This window comes from Cyprinodon tularosa, unplaced genomic scaffold (genome assembly GCF_016077235.1).
Source record: "Cyprinodon tularosa strain WSP-4 unplaced genomic scaffold, ASM1607723v1 ctg602, whole genome shotgun sequence".
NCBI lineage: Eukaryota > Metazoa > Chordata > Actinopteri > Cyprinodontiformes > Cyprinodontidae > Cyprinodon > Cyprinodon tularosa.
This window is the reverse complement of record NW_024039344.1, coordinates 28,425-54,369: the sequence shown is the minus strand read 5'-3', so window position 1 is coordinate 54,369 and position 25,945 is coordinate 28,425. Positions and strand designations below refer to the sequence as shown.

The 25,945-nt window shown below is 38.0% G+C and overlaps 1 protein-coding gene across 2 annotated transcripts in view; it reads left to right on the top strand.

Moving 5' to 3' along the window:
• Nucleotides 1-25,945, top strand: part of nptnb (neuroplastin b) — a 53,020-nt gene that overhangs the window by 19,706 nt on the left and 7,369 nt on the right. For both annotated transcript variants that reach the window (XM_038307200.1, XM_038307199.1), the window contains exons 2-4: nucleotides 12,700-13,047; nucleotides 17,594-17,774; nucleotides 18,734-18,828. In XM_038307200.1, the coding sequence (XP_038163128.1) occupies nucleotides 12,700-13,047; nucleotides 17,594-17,774; nucleotides 18,734-18,828 (624 nt within the window). The remainder of the gene's footprint in view (nucleotides 1-12,699; nucleotides 13,048-17,593; nucleotides 17,775-18,733; nucleotides 18,829-25,945) is intronic.

Sequence of the window (25,945 nt, the reverse complement as noted above, 5' to 3'; positions counted from 1 at the left end):
TATTTAGATGAAAAACACCTACCAGCTGCCGCGGTGAACCGCGAGGACGCGACCCGGCCAGAGGCTGCTGATGAAGGGATTCCTACTGTCGGCGCACCGCTGGTATGTGGGGGTCTGAGCGGCTCCGACAGAAAAAATATTGGAAGGCAGGATGATAATCTGAATGAACTGACTGCACTGATTATGTTTTCAGGTGTATTTTCTCACTTAAAAACATATTAAAACTACTTTATTTCTACTGATCACAGCAAATATAGCTGCAAGGCAGAGAAAGGATAGTGAAGCTCCGCCCAACGCGCGTCAGAACTAACTGGTACAAGCAGTAAAAATGAAGCAGCAGACGCGATTTTGCTGCTTTTGCTGCGTCCGGTGTGAAAGCAGCACTGCACAAAGATCGCCACTGTGCTAGCAACGAGCATGCTTTTAACTGGGGGGTGTAGCAGTTCTCGCCGTAAAGCAAGACCGACTCTCGCGAGACTTCTGAGCCTGTGGGTGCGGGTCGGTGCTCCTGCAATTGCAAGTGCGGTATTTCCCCCACAGACCACCAGGGCGGCCGAGAATACCTTTGTTCAACCTGAAATGACTCATTTAATCATCCATAACGTTATGGAACACATTAATTAACTGAAAAATGTTGCATAGTGTGCCTTTAACATAGCTCACAATCACAATACTATTCATAGCTGATTAAAGGCTGAGTAAAAGTTGCTCTCTGAGGTGTTGCACAAGCTGCATCTGAGCAACAGTTCTGGCATTTATACTAATGCTGAAGCTGATACAGTATTTTCCAAACACACAGAGGGCAGTCCACTAAAATCAAATTTCTCACACACCAAAGATCGCTGCATGCCCTATCAAAAGCACTGCTTAATCAACCTGATTCGGCCTCTTGCAAATTTTTAGACCAATGAAACCCTTTCGTAAAGGATATGAAAAATATACTTGTCTACGACTTTGGACTTTAATTCATGGGCCAATCTAACTTTATAACTCACATTTATTTTTCTTCTACATTTCACTGTCTTTCTCATTTTTCTGTTGTTCTTCTCCTTCTTTTCATAAATATAAATTATTGATTGTTGTGATCATGTCTTTTATGCTGTTTAAAGCAAAATTTCGGAGGTGTATTATTTTGAGCAGCAACAATGCTAAGGGACCGTGTTCACTGCCAGGGATCACAGAATAAACAATAGGGTAACTGTTCTTCTGAAAGAAAAAGGAGACAAAAAGGACAAAAACTCCAAATTTCAACAAAAATATTTTGATTAATAATTAAAATACAATAAATAAATACAATAAATAATAAGAACAATATTTTGAAGGTGTTTGCTGTGCACAGTATTAAGCAAGCTTGATAAAAAAATAAAAAATTACAAAATTAAAATAAAGTTTTCCTTCCTTGGCTATGCTTTGCACACATAGCAATGACACTAGCCAAACCGGTTAAGAAACAAAAATTATTCTTTACCTGTTACAAAAAAAGTCTGAAACTGAAAAGTGCACAAAATTATTCAATCACACAGTGTTCTGAAAGTGCATTGTCCTCTATTCTGCACTTTAGATGAATGACTGCTTAGGTGCCACTGGTGGTAGCACTGTATCGATACTTTTGAAAATGAGTATTGTATCCGGATACAATGTTTAAGTATCGATACTTTTTTGAGTATAGATACTTTTGACAACCCTAATTAAATGTATAGGGGAGGATTTTATCGAATTTTTGAAAAGACCCACCCTCTATATTTTTGAAAAAAAAAATGTACATGCACAACTCTGTATCCACTTCCGAGAGGGAACGCATATTAAACGTGTGCACGAGCGCATTTCATGCAGGCTTACTTTCCAAAAGAATATCTGCAATTTTTGAGTGAGTGAAAATGGGGACGAGCACTAAGGACGACATTATGTAAATATATCACCAGAATGATTGACAATTAGGAGGACCACTTATTTAGATGATCCATCCAGAAAAAGAACATCTTCCATTATTCCTTTAATATGGGCTAAACTTTGGCTGTTTCAGGTCAGTTATGATTAGGGGTGTAAATCACATCCATCATGGCGATTCGATTCAGTATCGATTTCCTGACCCAACGATTCGATTATTTTCGATACTCAAGAATACACCACGATTCGATTCGATTCGATTAATCGATTAATCGGTTATTTTTTTTTATTATTATTATTATTTTATTTTTTTACACCTTACAGGCTAAACAAAGTTTCAAGTTTGAAATAAATCAATGAAAGCTGTAATATCATTATGCATTTTCTTTAGAAACAAGAGCAAATAACAGAAGTAGAAAAGTTGCATCAAAAAATACTGCAAAAATACTGCACAATATCAGTGTAATGAGTTCAATGCAATACCTCGGCTCCAGAGAAACTGTCCAACATATTTTTTTAGAATATAATAAATATACTCAGGAAAGAGAGATGTTGCGTAGAGAGTTAGACAGGAATAAAAATAAACTAGATATAAGGAAATTGTTTCAAAGGTCATCTGGGGATGTAGTTTTTGGTAGTATTTTTAATTTTCTAAGAAGAACGGGTATTTTAGGGAGAATATAATAATTTGTCTGGTCCATACTCCATTCTGGAAGGTGGCGGTAATGCACCTATAAGTTGTTTGCCAACCGCCATTAAATAAAAGAAGAAGAAGAAGAAGGCTCCAGTGTCGACGTCACCGCCCCCTTGAGAGACGCTCCGCTGCACCTCTCCCAGATTGTAGCTGATAGCAAACAGTGCACCAGACAGGAGGCCGGCTTGTTTTGTTTTTATGACCAAAATTGCGGAAAACAACTCGTGAAGTTCGACCCGCTAGAAGAGCGAGGTGCGCGAGAACGCTGGGACCCTTTTTCCAGCTGAATCTCCGCTCTTTTTGCCCCATTGTCCCTCCGTCGTCGAACTAAACTCGCCCCCACTTCCTCATCGCCTCGGCCGTATCTAGACCCACAGCGTGTAGCACAGACCACACTTCAATACTGAGCATAATTTAAAAATGTCTGTGTCAAGCTTGCTGCAACAAACTGCTGTAAGAGTATAACCAGGAAGCGCGGTAGGAGGGCAAAATAGGTTTAGCACCACCGCAGCACGGGAGGGAGAATTACGCCCAGGAGCAACTGGATAAAAATAGACCGGAGGAAAATAAAAACATGATTCGATTATCTTGCGGACGTGTCGATGCATCGGATCGTCGGCTTTTGGATCGATGCATCGATACAAAACGATTATTATTTACACCCCTAGTTATGATTACCAGTTACTATGTGTCAACTGTAATAAAATATCTGAGATATCTAATCATTTCTTGTCCTTTGATAAATTTGAAAGGTTTACGAGGCAAATTCCTGCATCCGACACAACTGTCGCCCCATCTCAATCATTGGCTATGCAAGCTTCCTTCCACCAGGATGATGCTGTAGGTCAGGGGTCACCAATTAGAAATCAGCGGGGTCCGAATAAAGAAAATCATCAACCAGTAAAGGTCCAGAGACATTTTTAATGATCTGTTACTTTAAACAGAATTTAACACTGAAATAAGATAAGGTTTTTATGCATTCACGTTATAAATTAAATTTTTAAATAAAAAAAAAAAAAGGAATTTTTTTCATTTTAAAATCTAAAGCATTTTTTGAAGTAGAGAATGACAATTGTTAAGTTTGGTATATAGACAATTTCCTGATTCACATATTTTTTAAAACACCTGAACTGACTTTTTCTTTTTTTTTCCCGGCTTAATGAGAGCTGTGGGCTTTATGCTGCCCTGCAAGGCTTTAAACCTGGGTTTAAATGGAGACTAAGCCATTCTCAAGCACATATCAAGGGGCTCATTCTGAGCCTGGACCCATATTTATTTTTTGATTCTGTTCATGGTGGAAAACCCTGCTTCACAGCAGCAGGTTGAGCTAGACTTACTCTAAATGTTCAGGCTCCGCTCCGGCCAGGCCAAGATCAGCTATTGCAATCGCACCAAACAGGAAAAAGAACGGCTAGAAGATCTGGCTTGTCAAATTAAAATATAGTTAATATAGTATATAATAATATACTTGCCACCTCTAGAACAAGAAAAACATTTGTCCCCTGTTGAAGACCTCCGTTTTAAGAGGTTAAAGAGGTCGTTTCTTTTATCAGACATTGCAATGAGTTGAAGACACAATTTAGATGTGAAGCACCCCTTTTTAAGTCCGTCCCTTAATCCTGTTAACGTGGACTAAGTCTGTTCCTGAGTGGATTTGACCTAACAGAATTACAGCGTCAAAACCAGTCCAGTGACTGTTTAGAAGAACCGAGAAATCCGTTATCACTACGGATTTAAAAACACAAAGAAAAGAAAAACTTGTTAAAAGGTTGTTTTTTTTTAGATATTGAGAAAAAGTTGTGAGAGCTCGAAAAGCAAATATACCTCCTTTTTTTTGTAAGAATGGTTGAATTAAATAGAATAACCATCCATAAAACTACAAAAAAAATTGCACAAAAAACAAACAAAATAGTATGTGTCAACAACATGCAGGTATAGCAAAGAAGCACCCATATTCAACACGAAGCAGGCCCCATATTTCAGTTCATCCACCCTAGGGGGTTTCCTGCCCTCTGCTTTCTGTGTGTGTGTGAGTAGGACTGGGGACGGACATCCAGGTTGTAAGCAGGCAGCTGACTCACCCAGAGGCTGCTTGGTGATGGTGTGTGGCTTGTTGTCAGACCTCAGGGGAGCTCTCTACTCTACTTACACAGAGGGTAGGGTGGGGGTTTGGAAGTGGGGGAGGGGGGTGGTTGAGACTGGACTGTCTATTACTTTTATCCGCCTTCAGACTGCAGTTCTATTTTGTAATATTACTGTGCACAACTTAAATGGGAGTGGAGTGAACGTGTTAGGGCAGATATGGCGTCATGAATAGACATAGGTTGACTACAAATATGAAGATGGACTAATTTTTAGGTCAAACTAGTCCTCCGGTTAAACGTTCTTTTAATAAGCTACAAGAGTTTTAAGTAATTCTGCATGTTCTTTTAATTTGATGGTTAAAAAGTATCTGGAATTTGATATTCATTTAACATCACAGCCTTGCTGTCTGGTTCCAAGCTATTCTGTTACCTCAACACTGACTAACAGCAGGCTGCCTATAAAAAAAAATATTCTTTTTAATCTCAGTGCTCCACTGATTTTACTTGCATTGTTTCAATTTTTTTCACACAAAAAATATTGAGATCATAAAGTCGGAGATGCAGTCCTGCTAGGGTTTTTTTTTTTTTATAATAGTGTAACCCTGTTTTTTTTCACCCCACTCCTGTTTTAAAGCCAGTTAAAGGGTATCAATGTGCAAAAAATAAAGAATTCTAGAATATCTTATTATTATTACTTTTATTCTAAACAAAAACATCAATCACATCTACATAATGATATTACAATTCTATTATCAAACACACACTTGAAAATATTGTAATCAATTTTACATTTTTGAAGACATGTAATCCTTTTGATTAATTATTTAATTTTATAATTAATAACAAACACCTTATATTCTATAATTGAACCAATAGTTGTATTTAAAGTTCCAATAACAAGGAAGTTATGCCAATTCTTCAACATTTTAGTTCATAAAAAGTTAACTGCATATTTATATTTTTTAGTAGCTAGTTACTTTGATTGAGCAGTAACTAACTACTATAACTAGTTAATTATTTTAAGTAACGCTCCCAACACTTCTCATAATTCACCAAATTTTTCAAATCAAAAATTTACAGTTGCACCTTTTTTATATTTCATGCTCCTTTTCATTTATTATCATTATTTCCCCCATTTATTTTTTAAGTAATCTAATATACATCTTTTGGTAATTCTTAACTCTAACCCCCAAAAAATAGAATTAAAACTTGTTTGGAACAAACTAAAAAGAGACAATCACATCTGTTTGTCAGCTGACAGCATCTCTGGTTAAGACAGGCTGAGTTTACTTCTCTCCTGTCCATAAGTTACAGAAGTCTGTCCAAATGCTCCACTGCACCATCTTCTGTCATGTTGCTTCTCCCATAATGATTCTGAAATGAACGAGCACCGGCTGGCTGCTTTGTGTTTTGTTTTCACTGTCTGTGCAAGCTCCCTGTTTAAACAGCACAGAAATTGGTCCGCTCGCTGGCTTGGTGCTGTCTGCCGTTTGCATAGCTTGTATTTCTCTAGAGTCTTTCTTAGCCTGAATTTGAATTAAGTCATCTGTTGACTTTTTCTCTCATCTAATTTGACTTCATCTGAGAGGACGTTCCTGACCTCTTTTGATTAGCGATAATATTGTAATTATTAGGCCTCAATGACACATTAGTGTGCTAAGTGTCACAACATGGCTTTTTCTTTTGCTGTAATCATTGCAAATAGTTCTGTAGTAAATTCTTAGTGGAAGTGAAGCTGTTTTTTAACTGTGTAGGTGGGAAGGCTTGTATTTGCCCTGCAGGGCTGTGTGATGGGCTTGATAGGCCCAGATGTTAGTGCAGAAAAGAAACAAATGCTAATTACTACCCATACCTCCAGGCAATGCACATAGATGCCTACATTGTAAGCAACTAATGCCGCTCTCCTAGATTCATCTCATACCTGGAAATGTATCTTCTCTAATCTTTCTTAATAATTTTTCTTTCCTGTCCTTAAGTTTTAAATCTGTTGAATTGCAGCAGATGTGTTTTCTTTATTATAAACCAGGGGTCTTCAACGTTTTCGAGACCAAGGACCCCCAAACTGATTGCGAGATGGAGCGGGGACCCCCTAATTATATATATTGTATGAAATTGTGTTATATCAAACTGGTCCTATAGTCACTCTATTACATATGGAGTCATGTAACGAAAGTAATTTCTACCTGGGATTATTCCATTTATCTATTTACTACAGTTTATTGAATTCATGTTAATGTGGACTTAAAGACATTTTAATTACTGCAAAAAATTGCAGGAGGGAATATAAAAAAAGTAATCAACCAAGACTTCCGCGACCCCCATGCAGTACCTCCGCGGACCCCCTGTTGAAGACCTCTGTTATAAAGCATCCCTTACTTCAGGGCCGTCACTATCATTGAGGACACAGAGGTCATGTCCTCTGTATTTTTGTGTTTATATTTTGCCTGAACTCTCATATATATAAACTGTAAAAATAAACTACACTGAAACTGAATGTAGGAAGAAGATCTAGGTGTAGAGCTAATAGAACTGGCAAGATTCTGAGGCAAGGGCTCAAACATGTATGGCTGTAAGCCTTCTACACCAAACCAAGCTTCTGCCGCCCTGGTGTCCTCTTCCACACTATCTTCGTGCCTGTTTTCCTCCTCTGAAAAAAAAAAAGTATGACGGAGGAGACCGTCATCCGCCACAACAACCCCGCCCTATTGATAAACGACCAATCACATTCACTTTATTTACTAGTGTAAAGTCATGGACCACTTGGGAGAATTTACAAATGCAACGGTTGGACCAGTCGCTTCCCCATGACTTTAAGAGCTAAGAGTAATATGACCATCTAATAAAATACAAAAAAAAAAAAAGAAGCTCAAGGATCTCGGCATACATGCATACGTGCACCGTCAACACGTACTGTCGCTGTGGTAACTGCCACATGATGCCCACAGATGCCGTTAGGGAGTCCGTCAGTCACTGGAAGAGGAGCACATCAAGCTACACATGCAGGTGAAGAACAGTTCAAGTTCTTGATGATGGTGAGAAAAAAAAAAATATAAAAAAAGTTATAAAATGAACCCCCTTATAAATCGCCTTTTATTGTTGCATCTTGATCTTGATATTGTTGTGGATTGATCCAAGTCTCTTTGAGTTGCTGTTGAACAAACGGACTGTGCCACTGTGGGGTCTGCAGAACACGCCGAATGCCTTCACTCCACCGCACCAAAACAATAACATCATCCCTCCCCCTCCTTTACATCCGAGGCATAATAAGTGCTCTGCTTGAGTTAACTAGGTAGAATAGATAGTCATGATGTTGTTTTCATTTGAAATAAGCTGCTGATTCAACTGTTGATGGTTTAAGAGTTTAACTGAATGCTAATGCTTACTACAGACCGAACGAGACACGTGTTGCCTAAGCTAACTGCTACATCGTGAACTAACCCTGTCTTTGTTTCAGTTGAACCAGAACCCCTGGGGCCAGCTAAGCTAACGGGTCTTTCAGCCTCATAATAAGTAATGCATTCCTGAGTCATTATTCATTTTTTACTATAAACTGAATGAAACGTAACTGTTTTTTGACTGCAATTAACATTTCTGCGTCAGGGTTTATTCACCTTTTATCTGCTGCTTTTATAAAAGACTTTCAAATGCACCTTAAACTTCGAACATCCCTCAGACTTTGAACAGACTCTTAAACCCCTCTTCCCCTTTTATTTCTTTAATTTTGCTCATTCTCAGTAGTGTTTAGTGTTTGCTTAGTTATTAGGTATAATACTGTGTGATTTTAGTTAATAAAGGTACCATTGTATTTTAACCCGTGGTCTTTCGTGTTGGTTTTACACAGTGAACAATTTGTCACTCAGGCTGGATTCACTCTTCTTATAGTAGCATCCGAATGAATAGAGACATATTAATTTGGTTGGTGATTAATAACGTTGTTGATGGCCATGGCCTAAATTACTAAATTGGTGAAAGACAACAGCCGGATTCAGGAGTCAAACCCTTTAGGTCAGCGGTCCCCAAACATCTGAGTGATGTTTTATTTTGAAAAATATAAAAAAATGGTGGTATTCCCAATTACATCAGTCGGTGCAATGACACAGGTTAAGACTCATCCTATCTATAACATCCTATCTTTGGAAGCGGGATTTTCTGCGGTTACAGCAACCAAAACAAAGCTACGGAGCAGACTGGACATCAGGAGCACACTTCGTCTGTCATTTTCTCCGATTACGCCTCGATGGGACTGGCTTGTTTTATTTTTATGCTGTTTGTATTTGATTTTATGCCAGTCATATCATTTTACTGAATCAAATCCCCCCCCCCGGCCGGTCCGTGAAAATATTGTCTGCAATATAGCGGTCCGTGGTGCAAAAAAGGTTGGGGACCGCTGCTTTAGGTAAGAGGCTAAAACCCCTGGTCAGTAAGCAAATTACAGTTATAATCATTCAACTGATATTAAATAAATAGTTTTTTGAATTACCTATTAATTAACTATAACTCCTTATTCTAGTTTTTTAATATATTCATATTCGGACGGACAGTCGGACAGATAGATATTAAAAACAATAATATTGCCTATAAATATTTATCAATATCAATCATTATCTTTATTAATATTATATTTTATTACAGTCATTTAAATCATTCATTTAAAACTTACCTAAAGATTATAAGGTAATATATTCACCTTATGTTTAAATTAAATGTTGTTGGAGTACCTGAGCTTTGGTTGCATTCTGTTCTTCATCTATTGGGTCCATTTAATTGATTGACCCCCATTCCAAGAAAAAACCTGAATTATTCTGTAAACATCTTTTACCAGTCTGACTGAGGGTCAGTCAAGCCTTGGCTCTAATTCATCCTAAAGGTTTTGTTCTGTAAGGTTGAGGTCAGGGACTGTGAAACTCATTCAGTTTTCTCCATACCAAACTTTATAAACATGCAGCGAAAGAAGCAGTTTATAACATCAATTCATTTTTCAATCCATCATCTCAGTTAATTGGTTGGGTTATATAACCCAATACTTTTAGCATTACAGTTTATCAATTGCATTCCATTTAAGTCTTATACAATGTAATATTATTATAATCAGCAACATTTAATGAACCCTGAAAGTGTAAAAGCAAAATTGATACAGTCGACAACAAAAAGTAAGAACCTTGACAGACTGGCAGAGTCTCAATCTGATGAGTCCAGATTGTTCTTTAAATGTTTCCTCAGGTATGTCTCAATCTACGTAGACATGTACAGTTTTAGCATGAGCTCATAAAACCCTGTGGGGCATCAAAACTCTTTGTCTTCATTGGACTTAAATTATTTCTAAACTTTAGTCCCCTAGGCAGTTTTCGATCCGCAAAAAAAAAAATGAATAAAAAAAATGTGGTATTGTAAAGATTCGAAAATCAAACCAGATTTAAAAAAGTATGGTGACAAAAATGTATTGATTTTGATCAATTTTTAAACGTAGTGTTATAAATTATGAGAACCAGTGGCAGCATTCTTACTGTGGTACATAACTCTAGCAGCCCTTAGCAGCTGTGAGTCCACAGCCTTATCTGTTGCTTTGTTTATGATGCATTACTGTGTGCAGTGCTAACAGATGGAAGAGTGCCGGTAAGCTGCTGTATTGAGACACAATGCAGAGACTGACCCGCTTGGGACCACAAGCTCTTTGTTCCAATTTTCTCTAGAGCAATTCAGGCCAGAGTTAAGGCGCTATACTTTTCTGATTTACCTAAGCACATGTGGTCACAGCTGAGAGGCTGCAGAACGGTCGGAGGAGACTGTCTGTGGTGCAGGTGATTTGTCATCAGATGAGGTTCATTAAGGCTGGCAGTGTGTTGTTGGGCCAAGCACTGATGTGGAAAAGGGTCATGAATCAGGCATCGACCAAGGATGGGTTTGGTAATACTGTTGATATTGCATATTGATTTCATAGAAGGGTTAAGGATGCTTTTATTAAATTCACAGCAATTACAAATATTCACACATTTCTTTTTCTCACTAGATGAGAGTCAAAAAACAAGATTTAATGCATCTGTGGGTTTCTTTACTATTGTGCATCAATGACTATCTATTAGTTATGAAACCCCCACTCCTAAAGTCCAGCTTATCCAAAATATAATCTGGTTGACCTAATTTCTACCGTTGCTGTCACACTCTGATATGGACAAAATGAGATTACAGTGAGCTTATACAATTATATTGCAGTATCTGGGAACAGCTTTGGATAGGAAAAAAAAAATGGAAACCATCTTTTTTCTTCAGATCAAGTATACTTCAATGAACCAAAATGTTTTATGGTGCTGATTGTTGAATTGATAATGGGTCAAATAAGACCATGGCCATGAATTAATGTGTTCAACCTCCAGTGTCCTTCTAGAGTTCATTGGCATGTGTGCTGTATGAGTCTCTGACTCCAAATTGCCTTAAAGTGTGAAAGTAGGTGTGAAGGTGTTTGTCTGTCTGTACATATCAGCTCTGTGACAGACTGGAAACATGTCTACACTGTAACTCACCTCTCACCTGGTGTGTTCTGGGACATATTCCAGAACACACCATCCTTAACAGCACAGTTAAGGAAAAATTGCATTTGCACAGAAAGGACTATTAAGTATGAGCAGAAATTATGAAAAAAAAAACTACTAGATTGGAGGTGTGAAAACATGTCTGAACAGTTGCAGCTAGTTTAAGTGTATAATACTTGTGTAATAAAAGTGTTAAATAACACTTAAAACAACAGTTTTATGTTATTTGTACAAAGCAAAATGAGAAAATTTTACATAGATTTCACAGACTGTCGCTTTAAATCACCCACAGGTGAGATAGATGCTGCTCCTTTAAGGCTCAGGTATATATTTGCAGAGACCCTTTTCCAAGCTAGTTTTGTAATTAATATGAATAACGTTCCTATTTAAACTACTGCTTAAGTTGTACAGCATCAAATAAGATTTCATTTTAGACACGAGATCTCAATACAGAGAGAAAAAAAATTGCCTGCATCAATAATTAGCTGTATAAGAAAAAAGTTTCTAGAAAATAGTCCATCATCATCAAAAATCCTTTAGAAAAGTTTTCCCATTTAGAAAAGTGAAAGTAATAAAAAAGATGTTAGAGATAATTGCTATGCACAAGTCTGAAGATAAGTATTTTCAGACAGTACCAACACCACTTGTGGACTATGCAGAAAGGATGCGCGTGACCAGCCTGACTGTGACCCCCCCTGGCTGGGTCTGTGTCATCATTTCTATTGCCAAATCCAGTCCAGCAGGCTAAAGATGAAAGGCTTACATTCTTTAGTAGCTTTAACGCTGTGAGGGTTTCTATTTTTAGCTGGGAAAGGGTTTGTCTCTTATCGTAAGAAAACTGTAAAAGTCATATTTTACTAAGCTCACCAAGAATGCACAGCAACAGGTGGTGGAGGGGGGATGTAGAACTCCTTTCTGTTTTAAAAAGTTGGAAAAAAGCTCCATTCATTTCTGCATTTTCTTTAGCATCTCATTTAGAGGGCTGGAAATATGAAGTTGTTAACTGTTACATACTCTTTATTTATCTGTTGACCTTTCACATACAGCTCTGTCTTGTTAAACCAAAGTGTAATTTTAAATGGGAGGAGAAAAAGCAGGGAAATTGTGATAAACAAGAAAGTACTACTGTTACTATTTAAAAAAAAAATACATGTTTGATTTGAACTTGAACACTAACTAACCTTTTCTTTTTTTCTCCTATCAATGACGTTGAGGCTTGCTTCTTTATTATTTACCGTTAACCTTTCTTTCATTTTATGTACTTTAACCCTATTTAATAACCGTCTCTTTCCCTTTGTCTCTCCATGCCTTCCCTCTTCTCTAATCTTCTTTAACCCTTTCCTTCGCGACCAACATTTCTATAATCGTTTTTTGTTTTGTCTATGTTACAATGTCTTCACTGAGAGCAAAGTGGAACCAAAGTCAAATGTCTTGTTTGTATGCATGAACCAGGCAAATGAAGCTGATTCTAATCTGATTCTGATCTTGAAACACCTCTCCTCTCCAGCTGGGTTTGTGAAGTCGCCACTGTCTGAGACTAAGCTTACTGGGGACACCTTTGAGCTGTACTGCGAGGTGGTCGGTAACCCCACTCCGGAGATCCAGTGGTGGTACTCAGAAGTCAACCGAGCCGAGTCCTTCAAACAGCTGTGGGACGGAGCTCGCAAACGCCGGGTGTCCATCAACACGGCCTACGGCACCAATGGGGTCAGTGTGCTCGGCATCACTCGTCTCACATTGGAGGACTCGGGGACCTATGAGTGTCGAGCGAGCAACGACCCCAGGCGCAATGACCTCCGACAAAATCCTGCCATTACCTGGATCCGCGCCCAGGCCACCATATCAGTGCTACAGAGTGAGTGGTCTATTTGCTGTAAACATTTACAAATCCTACCCAACCGTATAAGATCCCTACCAACACCCAGAAGCCACTGTTCTAGAGTAATGTTATGCCAGTGGTTTCATTTAATCTTTGGCTACATCCTAATGTTTTGCCTGTGATTTCCCTAAATCCCCCTGAAAATGACATAGATGACCACAAACCCAGGAATCCTTCTCTAGTTTTTATCTGGTTTCTGTTCCCTCTCTTACCAAATCTATGTGTCCTTTTACGTTCTTGTTATCAGATTTTTTTTCCTCTGTATCTCAATTTCATCCTGTTTACTGTTCCTAGATTCATTTGTGATCCTGCTTTCTCATCATGCTGTGCCTCTTTTGTTGTGTTGATTGTTTTATTTACTTCAAAGCCCTGCCTGCTAGCTAAATGCTGTGGAAACCTAGTGGTGCTTTGAAGTAATAGTGCTTTTGATTTAGCTTTTTCACTTTGGGCATGGTGTAAATGGGACTATAAGAAGACACAAGGAGGGGATCTATTCGGGTGTGAAACAGTGATTCCTGCTGTCAACTTCTTCCTGATAAAAGCAGACACTTACTGCTTTCAAATTTATGTGTGGTAATCCAATAAAGGATAAAACCACATGGGTGCCTGGAGCGTCTGAAGATTAAATTTTTACTTCAACGTAACACCCTCTTTGGAGCTGTCGGTGCAGTTTGTTACCTTGTGCCTTCTCAGCCATTAAGTGTGTGAGTGTGAATCAGTAATGACATTATATCCCCTAACCTTTAGCTCTACATACACACACATATTCAACTGGACCCTTCTAATCTGTGCATGCTCCAGTGCTCTGCCCACTGGAGCACAGGGAAATGTGGAATGTTGTTAGTCATAGTAAAGCTTTGAGAAATTTAGAGAACTCTGGTCCTTGCTGAATTTGGTGATTGGGCAACATTTATTTTATTTTATTTTTTGTGAGTGCTGTGCAATTAACTGTCTGGCCAATGCAACTCCAACGGTCTCATTTACATATTATATAATCCCTCTCTATTCCGAATGTACTCCCTCACAGGGTTTTGTCATTACTGAAAAAAAAATGTTTGAATATACATGCAATATGCAACATATTGCATGTGTATTACAGGCTATACATAATAGTTCTATATATGTATAGTTTGCAGCTTGGAAGACTTGATTAACACAGGATGTCTCTTTTGTATATGTATTTTCATCATATTGCTGTGTGAATATGAACAGCTCTGTAGAAGAATTCAATTAAGGATACATACAGTATATAAACCCCATAAATGTTAGTAATGACTAAAAGTGTACCTTTAATTTTCAAGTAAATTATATTTCTTCTTTATGCATGCATGAATTATATCTGCAAAAATTACTCTCTTCATGTTTTTATCTGCATGGTTTGCTTTCAAAATATTTTTAGTGAGAAAATATGACAAATATGACATAAAATTCGCATAAAATTATAAAGCACAACCCTGAAACTTTGAGAAACATACATACAGTGCTGTTAACACAACATGTGTAAAACAAAATATTATTTTATTCAACAAAACAGGAAATTACGTGGGCATTAAAAATGTAAAACAGTATAAAAAAGTATTAATATTATTAGAGTTCAATGCAACAGAAAAATGTACAATAATGCATGTGGCCCCAAAGTGAAGGTAGGCTAAATGTAATCAGTGCCCCACTCCCACAGACTGCCACTCTGGTTCTCTGAGCAAGGACCCTTAACCCCATACTGCTCCCCGGGGATGGGTTAAATGTAGAGGTAAATTTCTCCAATGTGAGGTCAACAAAGTTCAAAAAAAAAAAAAAAAAACAACAACAAAAAATGTGCTTCTGTTTCTTAAGTACCTGCAGAATTAAGCCACTTGGTTACTGGCTGTTAGTTGGCATATTTAATACAAACTACAATATTCAAAATATTTCTAGTTTACTTGCAAAATAAGGAACCAAAATGTTGCTATTAACTTTCATTTTATCGCTTTAATAAGTGATTCCAAATTTGCATGTGTTTAACAGAGGCCTTCTGGCTTATTTAGCTTCTCTTCATTGTTGATTGTTACAACAGACACCTGAGAAACACCAGATCAAAAAGGGGTAGGGTCCAAATTCTGCCTTCAGGACAGTCTTTTTTATAGCATTCATCAAAGATTCTGGTCTATAGTGACATATTAGCAACAAACAGTTGCTTAAACTCATTATTATTTGTTAAATGATTTGAGCTTTGTGACATTGTGTAGTATCTTTTTAGATGTAGTCATTTAGAGATGGGTCAAGTATTTTCATAAACAGTAGGCTTGGTTAGCAATAATTTGGAACTAGGTTGTGGTATTTAAATAATCCCCAAATCAGTGAAATTGTAAAATAAAAATACCCTGTACACCATTAAGTAAACATGTTAAACTATTGATACAACCAGGGTGGATCCTTCTTTCATGCCATTTTCACCAAAAACCTTACATTTTTTAATTTCACGGTTGAAATCTATATTAAACGGATCAGGCCACTTTGTTCTTCTTGTTATTTCCAAACTTTAATGAATTTGTATGAAACCTGTCCTGATTTAATGTTTGTTGCTGACCGGAGAAGGGGTCAGTTTGGCTTCTGCAGCCCATCTGCTGAGGTCCAGCATGTGTGTAGAGTTAGTATTATAAAATATCTTGACTGAAATGACGGGGTTATAGTAGCTTCTTTTCTGATGCCTTTCTATCTTTTCGAACCAGTCAGACAATTCCTCCTTTGACACTGCCCAAGCATTTTTTAACCATTCTCGATATACTTGATCAACAGGGATCTTCCCAACTTTGCTACCATGCCATTGGCAGATTTGCAGTTTGTGCAACTAACTGCTGAGAGGTATACAATAAACTGGCTGGTGAGCGTATGAGAAAATTACTGGAATTTATTTTCCAGTGCATTGGAAAATTATCACACTTTTTGCTCCAACAATGTAACCTTCCATCCAAATTGCCAGTGGACCGCTGTGCCATGTTGCTAAATGTTAATTTATGTACCTCACGTTGTGTTTGTACCCATGTCTCAAAGATGCTATTAATAGCAAATGTTGCTCTGCTTTGTAAAGGAGAGTGATGGGAGGGGGGCACATATCCCCTTAGCTACTTAAAATCCAAATCTATAGGAAGAGGGTGAGGTGATTGCTAAAAGAAGTCAATTGTCAGTCAGCTAGTTCCTGCTGTAGCCTCCCATTAGTTCCCTTTTGCTTTGCTTGTGGCTCTGCAGCAGCAGGCAGTAGTAGGATTATGATGCTTCTCCTCTCTGCTCCTCCCCTCGGGAGCTCCGTTGTTGCCATGGTTGGCCCGCCCTAAAGAAAGGGGGAGGGGCAATGCGGAGGAGGCCTCCTGCTCACAACTCAAGGCAGAGCAAAGGGCACCTTGCTGTCAGATGACACCCTTTACGTATGTGATGGTTATGTTTCATAAGCAGCCTGAATAGCAGTGCTGTTATTTCATCTTTATTTTAAAATTAAAATCTCTCATGAACCAAAAGACCTTGTTTACATAACCCCATGTAAATTATATTCAGCCAAAAAAATCAGATTTAGTTAGTCACCATCCACATCATAACAGTCAGTATCTATAAGTGGCCAATGCAAAACCTAATGAAACATTTTTAGGTGGATGCAACATAAAAAAAGCTGCAGCAGCTCTTGATGCATCACAGATGCTAATGTTCAGCTGTGCAGATGAGCTCAGCTGCATTTCCTAAAAAAGGCACAGTGGCGCTCAGACTTATGTTTTTCAAAGAAGGTAAAAGCACACAGTTGCAAACTAAAATGAAATTGGACATGTGGCTAAAAAGAAAAGTTCTAGCTCTTGAAAGGCCACCTATTATTTAACTTTAAAATTACAAGTGGTGCTTAATCACTAAACAGATTATCAAACTGTTCTTTAACAAGTAATCTTTGAAATGAACCACTTTACTGTATTTAAAGCAGAATATCAATTAATATCACTGCTTTCACTTCAGAAGAGTGTGCTTTCAGCTGCTTATTTAAAAAATTTTTACTTCCTCGTAAGAAACATAAATTTATCCTAGCCTTTTGTTAGCCAGCTGACCAGCAGTGTGAAGCAATAGCAGAAGCAGGGGCCACCACGGTATAGACTTTACTCTGGAGAAGACTCCGTTCACTCCTGCTCTTTCTATAGCCAATCCAATTTCAAACACTCTTTATAAAAGAATATTATAAAAGAATCTCTTAAACAACCCATCCATTTAAATTATTAGAAGAGCAGACATCTCTTTTATCTGCCAAAAAGTCCTGTTCTAATAAATATGCATTATTCAAGGTACCGCATTTCTGTTTTAAAAAGTAAATGTAAATCTGAAGAATACATGCACTTAACTATGCCTTTTGTTTATTTGTAGGTTTGACTTCACTTCATAGTCTCCCTCCTACACAGATCATTTAAAAACAGCACACAGCCTACAGCTACCACACCACAGCATGGGAGGAAGAATTAGAACATCTTCAAGCCTGAGTTCTGGTATAAGATTTGACTTTTTCTCTGTTTTCCAGAACCAAAGATCAATGCCTCTGATCAGATCATCCTGCCACTGGATGCAACAATCAAACCTGTTACTCTTCATTGTAATCTTACTGCTGCTCATACCCAACACAAGGACAGCTTCTGGATGAAGAATGGGAACGAGATCCCAAACACACGGGCAGACCAAGGGACATCGTTTACATCGTTCAAGTAACCATAATCCTTTGAACGCACTTTTTACTGTTCCCAAATCCCCCACAGTTACTGCAGCACTTTCAGATCAAATAAGACCACTGTGCAAGCAATGAAGGAGCAGAGGTAATCTCTGTCTCAGCAGGGTGGGAAGGCATTCTTTGGGATCAAGACCTTGCATAGAAACATTACAGTATACTGATTAGTTCTCAGCTGGAGGTGAGAGAGGTGAACACAGCTGCATGCATGCTAACTTGGGTTTGTTTTTCTGCTTGGTTAATAGAAGGTATGAACTTTTAATAAGTGGGACACAAACCTCTTTTTAACCTATTATAGGGACCACAGTGATGGGTTGTTGGTTTGAACTAGAAGCTACATGGAAATTACTATGCACAAGCACAACTAAAATCTACATTTAATTAACTGTTTTGTAAGGAAGATGTTTTTAAAATCAGTTCCTACTCAAAGGTATAGGTGGTTTACATTAAATTTAAAATCACAACACAATTCTCAAAATACATTGAGGCTTCATAATACCTGTAGATCTATCTTAAAATAAAGATAAACAACCCCACACTGTCATTTGCGTGAAGTAATAGTTCCCGCTGTCACATTCTATAATCATTGTAGCATAGAGCTACTGTCGGCCCCCATAGACATACCACAGATTCTGTCTACCCAGAAGATAAGACCAATTGGTCACTTCCTTGTCACACCACATCAGTGACTCTGAACATTACAGCTAAAACGCCTGTAGCTCCCTTCCCTGCAGAATAGAGGGCTGCTGTTTTGTAATATCCAAGTAAAAGGCCAAGATTTTTGCTCTTGTGGCCTTGTGAGTCCTTTAGGTTTTCAATGATTTAGTCAGAGCTAATATAAATGCTGTAAAGTTGAATTTAGATGTCTCAATTTTAGTGGACCGCTTGCAGTGCAAATAAAAATTCTGAAGTCATTCTTTTATTTTTTTTTTCTTGCAGAATCTCTAAACCTCGAGCCGATGATTCAGGGGAATACATGTGTGTTTATACATTCGAGAAAGCGCCGAATGCAAATGCAACAATTGAAGTTAAAGGTAAGTTCTTTCCCAAGCTAAACAGCCAATGTGTTAAAAAAATGCCCTGTTATTTACTCCCCAGAGTGCTGAACTGTATGCAAAATATGCCAACATGTAGTTAGATTCAAGTCATAAAGAAAGCTGCCAACCTAAACCTGTGTGAAGAGAGTCCTGGTTGACAAAGATGTTTTGAATCCAGTGCAGTGATGACAGAGAGATCACCTGAGGCTGTTGTCACTCTTGGCTTATGTGAGACAACATGCAAGCAAAATGGACAGGGAGTGCACATGCTCTATAAAATATGCAAAGAACAAGATCTACAAGGAGAATTTCATAGGAGCTGTGACCCAAAAATCAAGTGTTATGGTTTAAAGAGGACAGGAAATACAAATGGTTGTGGCTTGTAGAACAGGTAACTTTCATGATACATCCATTTGCTGTTGCTGTTTGAACAAACTGTAGCAATGCAACACATGACTTGGACGGAACTGAAAGAAATGTGTAAGCATTCCTTGTCAAGGTGCAGAAGAAGAATTATGCTTGTGTTTTAGAAGAAACCAAACTCAACTAGCAATTTTAGGGCTGCAACTAACGATTATTTTGCAAATCGACTAATCTGTTGATTATTTTTTTCAATAAAAGAAGATATTTTACTAAATTAAGCCAGGTAAAACTACAACTTTTCCACTTGAGGAGTCCTGGATAGAACTGGAAACGGACAAAAACATTTTTTTTATTTTAAATGCAAAATGTACATACATTTTTTTGTTGTTGACAATTTTGATATACATGCTGCTCTAACTGGATTGCTCTGTCAGCTAACTATCAGCTCTGCACTCTCCATACTCCAGTTAATGATTAATCGATTACTAAATTAATTAATGATTATTTCAATAATCAAATAATTATGATCAATCCGATTAGTTATTTTAGCCCAAATCAGTTTGTTAAATTATTATCACTTCTGTGAACTGCTAAGTTTGAAGTTCTTGATACATACGTTTATATAAAGTGTGGTTTGCTTTTGTACGAGGCTTGTAAAATTACCTTCTGCTACAATTACGGTCTTTTTTATCATCTAGCTACTAGAGGACATCTGCTTTTTGTCCAGTCTTCTTACCATACAGCTTAAGCTTATTCAGACTGGATGAACAGTGTTTGAACGCTGAAGTAAGCATTCCCTACCTTGGTGTGGTGTGTTAGGGGAACAGAGAAATGTTTTTTTCCTTTAGACACGATTTTCTGCATTTTGCATGAAAAGTTTAGAATTTTTTTTAACCTCATCTGCTTGGAGCACCTTCTTTATATTATTACTGATCCCCCTACATTTTTTGTGGAGTACTTTCAAAAATGGGCCTTTCTAAAACTTTTATAAAATATTTTTGGAGTGACAGTTTTCCCATTGAGATTCTTCCAATTTAATTGTAGGTCTCTGTTGCCAGAGAGTGAGCACTGGCACTTCCTCTACTACTGTGATTAATGTTCTTGTAAATTTATGTGGATAGCTACTTATTGCTCCATGAGATGTTGGGATATTTTCAATTAACAAGTCAGCTGTTGTGGGCCTATACAACTACCTACCTTGACAAGGACATAAGAAAGTTCTGGCTGTATTGATCATTTAACAAAACACATGAAAATATTTAATTAAAAAGTGACCTTTAACCTCTTTAAAATCTTCTATAAAATAGTTTTTCTTGCACAGTTGTGCTGCTCAGTGCTGCTTCTCAGGGATGAGCAGAGCTCCTTGGGATGTTTAAAGCCTCAAATCTTGTTTTATAACAGTATTTATTTAAAATATTTCCACAATTTAATCTCTAATCAATCTGCACTGTTACTCTACAAAAATAATGTTTATTGCTTAATGTCCTTTAAAAGACTTTAAGGACCTTTAAAGGTATAGAGGACGATCTTTTATTTCCGGGTGGATCATCTAAATAAGTGGACTTCCTAATTGTCAATCATTCTGGTGATATGTTTATGTAAGGCTATCCTGCATGCTCATCCAGTTAGCTGTGTTTTTCTGCGCATGCGCACTTTCAGCCGCATATGTGTGGTGATCTACAGTTTCAGACAGTCATTGAAACTCACCTTCTTCACCACGGTTCTTTAAAAATGGCTGAGGGGCGTAAGAAAAAAAGTGTATAAGAAAGCAAAGCAAAGCATTACTGGATTTGCTGTCACAGTGGCCCACTGTCACCATAGGATGTTGCTACCTAACAGAGGCAACTACTAACAAAGATGGTGTAGCATGGTGAAACAGGGGGTTACGTGACCAACGGAAGAAAAAGCAGTGATCATCTGTCCGAACGGTCAGTTAACTGAGTTTGCTATAAAGTCCACTATATACTCACCGCTGTATGTGGATACAGTAAGCTTGTATGAGCTATGAGAACAGCACATTTTAAACAGGGTGTGCACTTGGAGAAATGGGCTCGTTCATGCTCTTGCACGAGCATTTTTTTTAAAGTTAAAAGGGCAGGTCTTATAAAACATCCTCCACAATACCTTTATGTGTGTTAAGGTAAAATGGCCTCCATATGAATACAGCAAAAAGAATAAAATATAAATAAATCGTTTATGAATTTCCTTTAACTTTATATTATTTGTTTTGATTTATCAAGTATAATTAGGATAAATTACAAGCTTCTGTGGTTGTAATGAGACAAAATATAAAAAATGCTCACAAGGTCTCTTTAATTTTTGCATATATCTCCTTTAAAATATTACATGTCAGGTTATAATATCCATGATTAAACTAGCAGGATTTGAACCTGCGCACTCTGTTTAACAAGGACTAAAACACGTCACCTCAAGCCATGTTTTCATTCAAGCTGACACTGATGCCTTCAACCTAAATAAGGAGTCCTCTGTGAGAAAAGGCAGGTCAAACTCTCTTCAAGAGAGGATTGCCTGGGTAGTGCTTAAGCCAATTTGCAGCGGCATGGCTGTAGTGCATACTGAGCCCGGCCCTGCTTTCTTCTTCACGGCTGTCTTGTAGCGATGCCTGATTGCGTAACATGGATGATGGCTGTGCATGTTGCTTTCACTGTATTGTCAGATGACAGTACCAGTCACCATTCTGTTGTTTCTGCTGTGGTTTGACCGTTGAGTCTTGCTATCTGTACCCAGTGGGAAGTTTTAGTATTTGAAGTGTCAGTGAAGGACTTTCTAATGACATTGACAGAAAAGAAACAAACTAAAACAGACTAATGTTGCCATAAGCAGGTACAACTGCTGGAACTAATGAAAATCCTTTTTTCGTCTGTCGCTAAACTCTTGTAATTTTGTAGTTGTGGTTTAGATCCTATATGACCCAGGTAAGCAAGCCCACTTTTAAGCAAGCCAGCTTTCCGCAGCCCTCCTGGCAGCAGTTCACTGAGATCCCTCGCCTACAGTGTCCTTGGCACACTCATCCTTGCAGGACACAGCTCAGAGGCAACAGATGGAGGGTTCTGTGATGTTGTAGGATTAAGGCTCTGAATACGGTCCCAACCTTCTCTGTGGCATGAGTGGACTTGATTGTCTTTGATAGGAAGCTTACTGCTGATACATAGTTGGTCCTGTCATGCGAATCAAGTCTTATTTTACGGCAAAATACCTATCCATGGCAATACAAAATATGAAAAAGATAAATCATGTTTTGCTGAACTTATTTAAAGTAGCATCTTTTTTAATATGTGGTAAGTAAAACAGGCTTCCTGACACATTTCACCTTGCTTCCTCTCACTCACCCCGCTCAGATTTATCCCACTTTCCCACAGTGAGGATTATGGAAATTAAAAATCAGTCAGGAGTGTGAAATGGAGGTTTCTGCCTGTTTTAGCACCACTCAGAAGGCTGTCTGTGGGCTGTCAGTCACAGAGATGTCACAGCGAGGATAATGCATGAATACTCGTGGCCACTCCCCTGCCCAGGGAGCACGTGTGCACCATAATTAGAGAAGAGTGATGTCACCAAAGTGCACAGAGCCCTCCTTACCTCCATGCACTGTTAAAACCTTCTCCCCCGGTTATGGTGATGTCAAACATTAGAGAGTTATTTTTATTCTATTCCTTCAATAAGGTGTATCAATGTTGGCACAGAATGTTCTACTGAGAGATTATTACGGCTTTTCTCTAGATAAGTTATTATCCTCATAAGCAGTCTATTGTTTTTACTAGGAGCCAATTTATGTTTTTTTTTTGTAAAAAAAAAAATCTATTTGTGAGAATGATACTCTGAAAGTGAACATCTGGAACACATGTCATCTCAAGGCACTTTGCAGTTCACCAGATCATACAGTCAAATTGATTTAAAGATTTCTATCTAAGGAAAACCAGTCGACTCATTGACTCGAATGCAATCCCTCACACTAAGCGTGCTTGTAGCAACAGTGGAGAGGAAAAACTCAATTTTAACAGGAAGAAACCTCCAGCAGAACCAGGCTCAGTGTGAGCAGCCATCGGCCGAGGCCGACTGAGGCTCAAGGAGACAGAACCAGACATAGAAAAAGCAACTATAAAAGGTGTCCAGGAAACACACAGCCAGGCAGGCGAGCTCCAAGCCAGCTCCCATGTCAGAGGATGAAGAGAGCACATCCAGCCAGTCACAGTCAGAGAAACAGGACTACACTGGAAAACAGGCAGATCTCCAACATCTATAAACAAAGGTGTTGGTGGCAGCAGCACAGCTGATATTTCTCTCCAGGATGGAGTCACAGCCAAACAGGAACAGACCAGATGAAGCTACTATGAGAAAAACAGAGAGAGCAGAACGTTAGAGATTGAACTAACAGATTCTGCAGAGTGGGAGAATAGAGATAGAATGAAGCAGAATGCTAAAATAAGGGTCCCTGTGTCCTCCAGAAGTCTAAGCCTATAGCAGCATAACTATAGAGATAGCTCAGGATAACCTGAGCCATTCTAACTATAAGCGTTATCAAAAAGGAAAGTTTTAAGCCTAGCCTTAAAAGTAGACAGGGTGTCTGCCTCACGGACTAAAACTGGTAGTTGGTTCCACAGGAGAGGAGCCTGATTACTAAAAGATCTGCCTTCCGTTCTATTTTTAGAAATTCTAGGAACCACTAGTAAACCTGCAGATTGTGAGCTAAGTGCTCTTACAAATGGAGGATTTTAGATTATATTCTTGATTTAACAGGAAGCCAATAAAAAGCAGTTAGAATAGGAGAGATATGATCTATCTTTCAAATTTTCATCAGAACTCTGGCTGCAGCATTTTTTATCAGCTGAAGACTTTTAACTACAGTTTGTGGACTTCCTGATTTGTAATTTTTTACTATCAGGAAGTCCACAAACTGTAGTTAAAAGTCCAGCCTTGAAGTAACAAATGCATGGACTATTTACTCAGCATCACCCCTGGACAGGAGATTTCTAAATATTGCAACATTCCGCAGATGAAAGAAGGACATTCTAGAAACCTCTTTGATATGGGATTTAAATGTCAGGTCCTGATCAAAAACAACACCAAGATTTTTTTACTTTATTATCTGAAATCAGTTTAATCCCATCCAAATGAAATGAATGACAAATCAGCTTCTTTTTCAAAGACTCTGGTCCAAAGACTATAACTTCTGTTTTGTCTGCATTCAGAAGCAGAAAGTTAAGAGTCATCCAGGTTTTTATGTCTTCAAGACATACCTGTGATCTATGTAATGGGCTAGATTCTTCTGGATTTATAGACAGATGTAACAGGGTATCATTTGCAGAAATATTTCTGCTTTTTTTTCGGTAGGGAATCAGTGGTATAGGCATATGAAAAATTAAAGTTGTTGTATTACAACTACAGTTTACAGCATATTTTAATGAGATTTTAAAGAAAATGTTAACACAAAATGTGCTTGGTAGTGGATTGAAACAAAAAGCATTTTTTTCTTTTTACATTTTCTTGACTCTTACTTGTTTTGCACATTTAGAAACTGACCATTTTTACCCATCGTTCTATCCTGAAAGGCTAAAGCCTATTCACTTTGGATGGGCAGTAAATCCAAGCCACAGGTTATTAAGTAGATATAGGGCTAGAATTTGACTTGGCTTTTAGTATTAAACTGTAGAGATGCACCGATCCAATACCTGAACTGGAAATCTGCTCAAAAAGTTGCTAATTAGCCAGATCAGATATCGCCAATATCGGATATCAGAGGTCCAATCCAGTGCACTTTACATGGAACAGTTATTTATTTCTGCTGCTTATTTGTTAATAAATAATATAACGTAAATTTAGATCTGTGTTAAAGTTACCTTTTTGAACAATGTTTATATGAAGGCTAAAGCCTTCACTGACATGGCATGTTATATTTTGAATTCATTCAACAGCTGAATCGGATCGTATCAGATATCTGCCAATCTGGTCAGCACAGGTATCAGTATAGGATCAGAAAAAAACAGGATCGATGCATGTCTGGTAAATTGCAGCTCTGGCTGCATGATTTGGGTTTTCTGACCTGACAAAATGTGTACCTCTACATTGGCTCTGCAACCTTCTGGTTTTCTGCAACCTTCAAAAGCTTTTTTCCAGTATTTAACTATATCTAACTTCCTTGGTATTTTTCCAGCATCACATTTCACCAATTGTATGGTGCGTTAAAAGTGTCCATTACTGAAAGTTTTTATTTTTGATCAGACATTTTTCCCATTTGAGCTGCAGATCTCTGAGCTTCTATGGTTAATGTTGCCCTTGTGGTTGTAACATAACATGTAAAAATGTTTGGGGGTGTAAATATGTTTTTTAAGGCAGCACACATTACTGGCAAAGAAATATGGGAAAGTGATCACAAGGATTCACCTTGCAAAGCTGTTGCTGCAGCAGCTGAGGGAGATACAGAGCCTGAAAAGAACTGAGTGCATCTGAAGTCTGAAAGCTGAGCAGAGGCAGCCATGTTATAGTGAAACACATTATACTGCTTTCCCATTCATACTGGCTCCTTCGTCAGAGCTCTGTCTCCACATCCTCAGGAGCCTCACATTTTCCAAGAGGACTAAGAAAGGATGTGCTTTATAATTCCTCTTCCACTATTGCTTTTGAACTGTGACCTGTCCTCCTTTGTTGAGAGCTTGAAAGCTTAATTAGTATTCCTTCATCAAAACAACTCGCTATGTTTTTGTAGGACATTCATTTTAGCAGACTTTTTTATTAA